Genomic DNA, 10977 nt, shown 5'->3' on the forward strand with positions numbered 1-10977 from the left:
AGAATGTGGCGAAAGGATTTGTGCAAGAGGGAAAGGAGGAGGGCTTGACACATTTCTGTCCAAGGGCAGTGTGCTCTCCCTTCCCTCCCAGCCTCGTCCTCCCGGTCCCCGCAGCCGAGATAATTACGCGAGCGGACTGACCGGGCCCGGCCGCGGTCACCCACCTCCCCCACCTTTGCGCAGGAGAAGGGATGTGTACACGCTCCGTTAAGGTGTGGCCAAGGAGTGGGCGAAGGTGGCGGCAGAGGAGGGCGTCAGTCCCGTGCCATCCCGTTCACCTCCACCCCTTGGCTCTCTACCACCCCAACTCCTTTGCCCGGGTTGGCAAACCCGTGTTTCAAACCAGAATCTCACTGGCAAACTTTTGCGCTCCGTTGGCTTCCACAGGAGGTTGTTCAGTTCCATCATGGGATCTGGCTCTCCCCCTCCTTTACCTTTAAGCCAGTGGCAGGGCACTCCATCCCCGTCCAGGAAAGAGTTAAGATTTATGGTGTACTGGAGAGGTCTTGTTAGGATGTAATCTGCATTTTTAAACTACTGCGTAATAAAAAGTGAGAAGTTTTGAGACACCTTTCTTGATTATACCTCTGGCGATACTTTAGGTTTTGCATTTAATTTGCATTTTGTTCTTAGTGAATATTGAAGTCTTGAGTGGAGGATTGAATTTTATTAGGACATCTGGACTGACAATATCAAATCAGACACCAGTGTCCCAAAGCATGCTAAAATTTCAGAGTTAATTAGAACGCAGTGTGTTTAATTAAAGCCAATTATAATATTTGAAATTATCTGATCGATCCGTGTTTCTACAGTTTGGGTGTGATTAGGTGTTGATTGGCGTACTTCGCGCGCCGTTCCATGTAGAAACTACTCTGGGGAAAGTTTGCTTTGTAAACTGGCGGGGGCGGGCGTGCGCGCGCGGAACCCGCGTCCGGGGCGCCGGCTCTGGCGCAGCCTGCCCGACTGCCTTGGGGCGCCGCTGAACGCAGCTCGGGAAATCCCAGCTCGTTGCGAAACCACTGTGCCTTTTCGGATCCGAGGGACCCCGCCACGCTTCAGCTGTCTTTCCCAGCACCGGTGCGCCTTCCGAGCTTGTTGCGGAGAGGCAACCTTTAAGGTTGCAAGGTGCACTGGGAGAAGCCCGGCTGGCAGAAGGCGAGTGTTTGATTTTGGATTCTCGCTCTGGCTGAAGAGCTCCCAGGGCTGACTCAGAATATGGGGTTAGACAAAGTAACTGAAAGGACCAGAGAAAAGTTAGGACAAGGAGACAGTAATTAACTGTTTCCTTTCTAATTTCGCACGCTGCAGGAGCCGAGGTGCGCCCCGGCATTTTCGGCCCCGCTTGGAGCTAGGTTTTCCAAGGAGACGGTCGAGCGCGTTCCGGTGGCGTCCGCTGCCCCCCACAGGGCCGGGCACTTGGAGCGCGCGCTTCTCTCCAACAAGGGCGTGAGCGCGGTGTTCGCCGCCTGGGCCTTGTTCCCGGTGCCCGGCTCGGCCTGACTCTTGCAAACATACGTGAGCGGCAATTAGGACCGGGCGGCGGGTGGACGTTTCTTCGCGCTCCTGAGGTCACGGGGTCAGCGAGGCCTAGGTGCGCCCGACGCGCAGAAGCCGCGGCCCAGCTGGTGAAGCCGGGCGGGGAGCCGCGGCGGCCACCTGCCCGGGGGTGGGTGGGAGCCTGGGCGGCTCGGCTCTCGGCTGCGCTGCGGCACTCCGCTCTCCTCACCCCAGGAGGCGCTGTTTATCAAACTTGGCCGCCTTGGCAGGAGGCGCCTGCACGTTCTCACTTGGAGAATTGAGCTCTTTTCGGTACTCAGGGGTGGGCCTACAGAGTGACCGGTGTTGGGGGGGGGGGGCGGCGGTGCAGAGAACAGGGGTCTGAGACCCTTCGGTGCTCTGTTAGCTGTAAATCCAGCCAGGCCTCCCGCCTTCCAGCGCAGGGGAGAGGAGCCCGTAGAAGCGCCCCGTGTGTCCAGGGCGAGATGCCCGGTTGATTGCCTCTGAGGGCAGGCGGGACGCGCGTCCCGGCTTGGATTCCGTCGCCACAGGCCTCCTGAGGGCCCCGCAGCTTCCGTCTCTGTACTGAGAGGGCGAAGGCGCGTTCTCTGGGCCTGGAAAACTCCCCAGACTCTGGCCCGGCCCCTTTGGTACGCAGCTTAACAGGTTGGGGTGGCCTGAGTGCGGAGCCCTGGCTTCCCCGGTCTCCCCAGGCCCACGGGCGAGCGTGCCCCCGCGGCGCAAGGCAAAGCCCGGGCGCGCTCAGTGGCCGCGTCACTGACCCCCGAGGGGCAGAGTTTGCGAGTGTCTGGCTGTTCCACCCCACCCCGCAGTTCACGGGACTTTCTAGGTGCGCCCTCTCGGGATTACTCTATTCTCCGGCTCCCCCAGCCCCTGCGACCTCCTTCTCGCCGGGGCCCAAGGTCAGTCTGGCCCTCCGCTTTCGGGTTCTTTTCCCGAGCCGTGCCTGTGCGCGGCGCCGGGCCCAGACTCGGGGCCGGAGCCGGGCTGGAGGCTGGGTCACCGGCGCTGTCTGAGCGTGACCCCCGGGCGCGGAGGACGTGGGGCGGGCCGTGCCTGCAACTCAGCACTGGCGGCGGGAAAGCGAACCGCTGGCCTTCGGCGCGTTGGCTCCCACCCTTTCCCGAGGGCTCTGAGGGACATGGCCGCGCAGCCTGGGCCTGAGGACACTGGCGCTACGACGGAGCCGCACCCGGCCGCGCTCGCGCACCCCGGATGCCTCCTGGGGATTGGCTTCCAGGAACCCCCGGCCCGGGCTTCTCAACGCCGGAAATGCAGTTTATTACTCTTCGGAAGGCTGGGAGAGAGGGCGGCTGGCTTCCCGGGCTCGGCCGCGAGCAGGAAGGGGCATTCACAGAGTGCTCTGGGCGTTGGGCCGGCGCTGACGCCGCGGCCGGCCTTGCGTCCTGGGACCCCAACTTGGCCGAAGTTTCTGGATGGCTCGGAGGCCGGCACCAGCCCGACTCCCGCTCTCCAGGCCTTGCACCACGCGGCAGTGGAGGACCCGTGACTGAGAGGCGCGAGGGGGAAGTTCAACGCCTGGCGCGCGCGGAGCAGTCCTCCCCTCCTCCCGTGGGTGGGTAGTGGGCGCGGGCGGAGGGCTTGGTGCGCGCGGCGGCCTGGACACTGCGCGGCCGGCAGGAAGGCCGGGCTGGGCCTGGGCGCGGGCGCTGCGCGCTTGTACCGCCCGGCCCAGCCTCGGGTGGTGCCGCAGGTCAGTGGCCAAGCGCGGCCGCGGCCCTGCGCCCTGCACGCCGCTCCCCGAGCGGGGCTCCAGGGGCTGCGGGCGCTGTCTCTTTAAGGTCACTGCCTGCTCCGGCACGACGTGGGGAGGACAGCTGGGCACTGGCCATCTGACTGACTCCGGCGTGACATCTGGGAGCCCACTGGTGTGTGGCACGCGAAGCGCTTGATGCCGCTATTTAAATGCAAATGTGAGGGGGCTCATTGAAGCCTCTCCCCGTAAATCCGCACAAAAGGAATACTTCCCAACCTCCGAGGGGGAGGAGGAGGAGGCAGTGGCGCGAGGGCCACCCGTGCAAATCGCGTTGAGCGCGGCGCCCTGAGCTGTCGTCGCCGCCGTCGCGGCCCGCGAGGTTTCCAGCGAAGGTCAGGCCCCGCCCGGCCCGGCCCCTGGGCGTCTGTCTGGCCCCTGGGAGCGGTCTGTGCGCGGAGGCTGGACCAGCGGTCGCGGCGGGCCTGCTCAACTTCCAAAGAGTCAGCCGGCACCCGCCCCCCCTCGGCTTCCCCCGCCTGGGTACTGGGCTCCCCTAGATCCCCAGAGAGCGAGAGGGGCGGGGGCAGGGCTCCTGCTAGAGGCGGCGGGCGCGGGGATGCGCTCCCAGCATCTCTCTGCACATCCAGGAATTGACCTGCGGCCCCCTCCGCCGTCCCCGGCCTGGGCGCTGGGCCCCTCGCTCCTCTCCGCTGCCGCTCCCGCCCCGTCAAGGGGAAAATCTGGGGTGGGGTGAGGTGTGGGGGCTGAGGGGCTGCCCTGCCAGGCCGCTCCCCAGCAGGCCCGTGTGGAGACCCTGCCCGGCTGGCGAGTCCTTGTGCCCGCAGCTCGGAGCCAGCAGTGGAGTGACAAAAAAGATAAAGTTGGTGAATGATAAAGACCGTATTTTCCACGCTTTGGGTGCGGGACCAGATGATCTAGAAAATGAGCTGAAATGGATTCAGCCTCCGAGCCTGTTGTGAGAGCAGCTGATTCCCCCATTTCGGGCCAGATGGCTGCTGAACACAGATTTGCATTCATTTTCGCTTAATATCATCCAAAATAGTGGGGCAGCTGCATTTGTTGTCAAAAAGGTTTAAAACCCCTTTTCTTTCTGGGGCAGGATCGTTACCTTATGTGATGGGCTTATAGAACTTTTTTTCCCTCTTTAGTCAACAGTATCAGATTTAGAAGGATTTGTTTTAAAACCTTCTAATTTGGTAATCAGATTTAAATCGCCTTGGCGCGTGTAATCTGAATTAAAGATACTGTAGATGATTTTAAGCATGATACTTTCGTTAGAGCAAGGAAGGGGGTACCTCCGGCGTGGGCTGGGCATTTTAGGAAGTGTGCTGCAGAGGGAACATTGTTTCCCCTTTCCAACTTCATCTTTTCCGAAAAGGCACTTTGCATAATCTGACAATAACGCTTGCCTGGCCGCTCGCCTTGCGGTGAGCCCCAGAAGCAGCTAAATACGCAGAGACAAAGCGATTTCTCAACCCGACCCTCCACTGTTGACTAACTTTATTTTGCGTTGTCCCTCCACGAGGAAAGTGTTCCCTCTTCCACTGGGTCGGCTGTGGGTGGAAAGCACTGGGCTTATGAGGAATACAGAAATTTTCATTTAATTTATCGTGAATAGTTTCCATACACTTTGATTTAAGGTTATTAACATTCTATAGACAGTGGCATCTTTAATATGTGGCGATCGCTTCTAAAGACTAATCTCATTACCCTCAAATAGTCATAAAATATGATTTTATTATACTTACGTATTTAATTAGACGGCCGGCACCGGAATGGATTTTGAGATGGGACTGGCGCAACAGCTGTGATAATTCACTTATCTTTGGCAATAGTCATTAACCCCCAACACCAGCAAAATAGATTGCTTTCCAGCACTGCTTTTTTTTCTCACCCCTTCCAAGAGGCTTGGGGGTCCCCAGATAACGTAAATCGGACTTTGATTTTCCTGATTAATTAAAATATTAACGCGCACACACTGCCAATTCAGGAAAGAAAAAAAAAAAAAACGAGTGCTGCCCCAGACCGGGCGTGAAGAGGCTGTCCTGCGACACACTGCACCTTGAAACCTGTTTTTTTTTATTTTCTGTTTGTTTTAATCAAAAGGGCCTGAATTCTCTCGGCAGGAAAGTGTCGGGACAGCTCCTGGTCGTCCCCTGGGCCTCCGCTCCGTGTCGCGCAGACGTCCTTTGGGCGGGCAGTGCGCCTGGGCGCCGAGTCCCGGCTGCCTGCAGGAGCTCGGCCGCCGGGCCCACGCGCTACCCGCACCCCGCTGCCCTCCAGATTCCTGGAAACCAGGTCTGGAAGCCGCGCGCCGCGCGCTCACTCGGGCTCAGCGGCACCGAGGGCAGGACCCGGGCGCCCGCAGCGTCTGCTCGGCTTTTAGAGCGGCTGGCGCCGGGGAGGTCTGGTCATCGCGCGGGGCGCACAGCCGGACACTCGGCTCGGGGTCGCCGCAGAGGCCGGGCGCGCTTCCTGTCCACCCAGAGAGCCCGGAGCCGCCTTTGTCACTCGCCGCGCCTAAGGACAGGCCGGGGGACGGGGTCTCCCGTGGCCGCCGGGAAAAAGAGAGAGCATCTGGCAGAGCCCGCCTCCGACGTGGGTCCCCAGCCCGACACTCGGTGGCCTCCGCCGGGGCGGAAAGCACGCGCGCCCAGAAAGGCCCAGACGGGAGCAGACCGGCCCCCCCAGCCGCTTTAGGTCTGCTTAGAAAACAGGCTGAGCTGCGCGCCCCGCCTTGGCCAGGGAGCCCTGCTCCCCGCCCCCACCTCGCCCCCAGGCCCCAGCCCCCCAGCCCCCAGTTCGTTGCTTGCCCCTCCAGCTCCCTTCCTGCGGCCTGCCTGCTTCTACCACTTTTCCCTTTGGGCCATCCCAGGGCGACCTGCGGCCCCTTGCATTTAGTGCCAGCATTTGGGCAACTGGGGGCGCCCCGGCATTTTACCCCCTGCTCCCCACGGTGTTTTGACTGTGTGGCTGATTTCGGGAGGAGGTATTAAGGGGCCAGGCTGCAGTTGTGCACTGGTTGTTTGTTTCATTTCAAGACTTATTTGGGCGAGTAGTAACTTCCTTAGCTGCGGGTGGGCGCGAGGAGCCGCGGCGCGTGGCTGGGGGCTGCGGCGGCGCTCGGTGGCGCTCGGCGGCGCTCGGCGGCGCTCGGCGGCGGCAGGGCTCGCTGGGCTCGCGGGGCTCGGGCCAGCTCGCGGCGCCGTCAGGCAGTCAGTCGGAGAGCGCGGCGGCGGCGGCGGCGGCGGCGAGGGGCGCGGCGAGGGGCGGCCGCTCCCATATATGGCGCAGGCGCCGCCCCCCGACGTCACCCTCTGACAGCGCCGCTCCCGGGGGCTTCGAGTTTTGGCTCCCGGGAAAGGGTCCATTCCTCGGGGAGAGAGGGCTGAGTTTTGTGCGCCTCCATCCGCTGCGCGCGCCGCTCCAGGCCCCGCCGCGCCCCGCCTGCGCCCGGGACTGCGCCGCGGCACTCACTGCCCCGTTTATTTGTCTTTGGAGCAGGCGGGCCGCGCCAGAAGCGGGCGATCCCGCAGTGTCCTGCAGCCGCGGACGCCGCCTGGCTAGGATGACACCACGTTGAGCGCGCCTGCAAAACAACAACAAAAACCGCCGCCGCCGCGGCCACCGCGTCCTGCTCCGCCGAAGCGCCGCCGGTGTAGCCGCCTCCGCGCCCCCGGCCGTCCGGAGCGCCCGGCCGCCGGTGTATGTCGCGCCTGCCCGGGACGGGCTGAAGCCGGCGGCGGGCCGGACCGCAGGCGCCGAGCAGGGCCAGCGCGGCCAGGGCAGCCGCCTGCCGCCGAGCCCCGAGCGCCGCTGCTCGCGGAAGCGCTTTCGGCCGGGAGCTGCGGCCGCCGCCACCAGTTTTCATGTTTGGGATTCAGGAGAATATTCCGCGCGGGGGGACGACCATGAAGGAGGAGCCGCTGGGCAGCGGCATGAACCCGGTGCGCTCGTGGATGCACACGGCGGGGGTGGTGGACGCCAACACGGCCGCCCAGAGGTACGTACCGGCCGCCCCCGCGCGCCCCGGCCCCGGCCCCGCCGGGTCCCCGCAGCCGGCCGGCGCCGCGCTCCTCACCGGGCCGCTGTCTCTTTCCTCCCGCAGCGGCGTGGGGCTGGCGCGGGCGCACTTCGAGAAGCAGCCGCCTTCCAACCTCCGGAAATCCAATTTCTTCCACTTCGTGCTGGCGCTCTACGATAGGCAGGGGCAGCCGGTGGAGATTGAAAGGACCGCTTTTGTGGACTTTGTGGAGAAAGAGAAAGTAAGTGCAAACATACAGTCACACCCTCCATCTTTCTAGAAGTGGGAGGCAGGCGGTGCCCAAGCGCGGTGGCCCCGAGTGCCCCCTCGGCGGCGGGGACCGCTCTGCGAGGCGCCCCCCGCCGCCGCCACGTGCGGCCGCCCGGGCCAGCCGAGGGCTGGGCAACTTCTCTGCGCCCCCGGACTTACTCCGGGCGAGGAGAACGCTGGCCTTCCAGCAGGAAAGTGACATCACCGCGCTGCTCCGAGCTAGGAATCCTGCCATGCGTGAGGCCAAGGGGCCTCGGTCGTGGAGGGGGACCGAGTGCGGTGGCCGCGCCGGACACCGATCGCACTAAATGCAATTATTTATCGTTACTTTCAGGAGCCCAACAACGAGAAAACCAACAACGGCATCCACTATAAACTCCAGTTGCTGTACAGCAACGGTAAGTGGCGGCGGCCGCTCCTGCCTTCCCGCCCCGCCGGGCTCGCTCTCCCTTTCCGCGATGGCTAAAGGACATAAAGATTTTGAGATTAAAATGACATGGATGTAAACACGAAATCTTCTCATGGCATAGAAGGAAAACAAAACATAAACGATCAATAAGTCGATGGCCCTTCACATGATTAACCGGTCGGGCTCGAAGCAGAAAGTAAAAAGGGGATCGATACGGGGCGCCAGCAGAACATCACTTTTAAGTGACTTTTTTCAATTTTGCAAATTAATGTTAATTATTGAAACGGGGGTAGCTCTGTACACCGAGCACAACTTACTTCCTGTGCACTGAGATTTAAAAAAAATCCTCGAGAGACATTAGAAAGAGTTCAGACTCTCACTTAGTTTCCATTTCGTGCTGTTTTCAAAAATAAAGCAGCACATGGCCCACCCGGAGCAGCGACCAGGCCTGCTCTCAGCCAGGCACATTTCTTGCACCTTTAAATGCAAACTCTAAGAGTATTGAGGTTCTTAAGTAAGAAAAGAAAACATTTAAATGAGAAGTGATTGGGGTTCTTTCCTGCCTTTTAAAGGGCATGCCTAACTTTTGCTGCATCATGGAGGTGGCAGTCCCGGGTTACCGACTTCCTGTGCCCCCGTGTGCCCTTGCTAAAAATCCTGATGAGAATCTGTCCCTGTTTCTTCGCAGGAGTCAGAACGGAGCAGGATCTGTATGTTCGCCTCATAGATTCAATGACCAAACAGGTGAGAAAGTTTAAGCCTCGACACTAGTTTTCACTGCTCAGCTGGGGCTGCCCTGGGGTTTCAGAGACTAGGAGACTGACAAATGGATCTGGTGTATTTGTTTTTCATTTAGTTTCCTTGACATGCTAATGAGAATTCCATATTTATTGGAATAAATGAAGTGATTGGTAAAATAGTTTATGTTGTCATTAGAACAGGACATACATGCTTTATTAAATGGTTTGTGATTGGAATCAAATTCTGTCTTAATTAATTATGGTAATTAATATTTGACAAAATTCTCAGGGTCTCCCCCCTTGTAAATTTTTAAACGTTTCTCTCTCTGCTTGGAATCATTTCATTGATTTTTTTTTTTCTATAACAAAGACAACTAACTCCTTTCCAGAGCCCATTGGGTTGGACTTGATTAGCTCATTTTTTTCCCTCCTTTCCAGTGTGATGGTCTAGTAACACGAGACGTTTATTTGGATTTAAAAGTTAAATGTGTTGGGGTGAAAAGTCACCTTGTTCTCCTCTAGTCCATCTTCACCTCTCAGCCCCCCATCTCCATAATTCAAACTCCGAGCTCCAGGGGTCACCCAAACCCGTCCATTGCTCTGGGGGTAGCTTCTCGTCCCTTTCCACCCTCTGTCATACCTTGTAAATAACATAATTACCAGCAGTTCCTTATTAAATTATTTAACCTGTCTTGGTCAACTTTTCCGATGATAACTATTGGCTATCAGTCGTGTGATTAAGTGCAGAAAAGTGCTTCATTGCTTTTTGACATTGTGCAGTCTCTGGCTGGTCTTGTGTTGGGTGGTATGTTGTTGTTTAGTTGTTTTAAAGATTTTCCCCCCGTTTTCGTCAAGTAGTGTGGGGGAGGGGCAAATCCCACGCCTAAGTGAAATCCACTGTGCACAGATTGATTTAAAATATACTTCCAAACTGAGCTTCACGCTTAGAAGTGAAAGTAGTGTCTTCAGTTTTGATGCTAACTTGAAGAATTGTGAGCGAAGTAAAAAGGAACTCTTTCTGCTTCTTGCAGCCCAGCACGCATGCCTCCCACTCTCTGCACGGCAATTGGTTTTCGGATTTTACTTACCCTTTAAAAAGTTTGTCCTTACCTAGGCAACAAGCGTGTTAGATTTTAATGTCTGCAGTGGTAAAACACAATGGTTTTCTCTTAGAGTAAAACAGATCTGACAGGTAAACTACGGTCTTTCTGACAAAGACGGAGGCGGCGCGCCCTTCGGTAATTATTTCACTGGGATTCAGGGAAGCCTCTGGAACTCGGGAGGCGCGTTGACAGGGTGCTTTTATTTCCTTTGTATATAAGGGCTAAATGTTTTCGGAAATCGCTGTAGTCTAACGAAGAGGTTGATGCAGGCAGCGCTGAGTTTCTGCATAGAGAAGGAGGAGGTTTCCGTTTTAAGTGCACTTTTATTGTTCATTTTTCCCTGTACCTTTACAGTATAAACGGGGCTGAGAATAAAGGCATTTAATCTCCTCTCACTGACGGAGATGGGGGGGGGGTGGGGAAGGAAAGAAATAGCCCAGTAACTGATCAAAGAGTCAATGGCGCTGAACCGACAGTTTATGGATTTCTGTTTGTGCTACAAAATAAAAAATAAATCAAATATAAATACGGGGATCCATCCGAGGACAAGCCGCGTTCTCAGAAGTGCTGGTGCCCGCCGCGGCCACGCGCCCTGAGCCCCAGGCGGCCCGTTGGCTTGGGGTGACACCCATCACTTCTGTGGTTCCGAGTGGGTCGGGAAGGAGGCAGTGGGAGAGGGGCTCGAGGGAACCCTTCCCTCTGCCCAGAGGGCGGCCCCGGGCTTTCCCGAGAAAGGGCTTTGTCCGCCTGGAAGTGGAGGAAAGTGTCAGAAGTGCCCGAGGAGGTTGGAAGTGATTTCCAGATAATTTTCGGGGGGGGAGGGCGGGAACTGGAGAGGAGACTCCCCTCCCCGTTCCGTGGAATTTTCTGCGGGGGAACTTGCGGCTCCCGGCCCCCGCCCCTCCCCCTCCCCCAGTGGCCTTTTTCCCTTTTTTTTTTCCTTTCTTTTTTGGCGAGGCCGGCGGTGGGGCAGGCGCGGGCGGCCCCCCGGCTCGGGTTCCCGGCTGCGGAGCCGGGCTGAGCGCGGTCGTGTGCGCACCTAGGGCCTCGCACCATCTGGCGGAGCCTCTGCTCAAAACCTACCAGAGCGTGTGCGCAGACACTGCCTTTTTACCCGAGAAAAATCATTGTTAGCAGTTTCAAAATAAACACCAGATTGGCCATTAGCACTTTCT

At 58.5% G+C, this 10977-nt stretch overlaps 1 protein-coding gene across 2 annotated transcripts in view; it reads left to right on the forward strand.

Annotated features, from left to right (window-relative positions):
* Positions 1-6650: 6650 nt before the first annotated feature.
* The window catches only part of EBF3 (EBF transcription factor 3), a 115284-nt gene continuing 110957 nt past the window's right edge, over positions 6651-10977 (forward strand). For both annotated transcript variants that reach the window (XM_060033839.1, XM_060033840.1), the window contains exons 1-4: positions 6651-7259; positions 7365-7521; positions 7885-7948; positions 8648-8703. In XM_060033839.1, the coding sequence (XP_059889822.1) occupies positions 7126-7259; positions 7365-7521; positions 7885-7948; positions 8648-8703 (411 nt within the window). In that variant the 5' untranslated portion in view covers positions 6651-7125. The remainder of the gene's footprint in view (positions 7260-7364; positions 7522-7884; positions 7949-8647; positions 8704-10977) is intronic.

This window comes from Delphinus delphis, chromosome 16, assembly GCF_949987515.2.
Source record: "Delphinus delphis chromosome 16, mDelDel1.2, whole genome shotgun sequence".
NCBI lineage: Eukaryota > Metazoa > Chordata > Mammalia > Artiodactyla > Delphinidae > Delphinus > Delphinus delphis.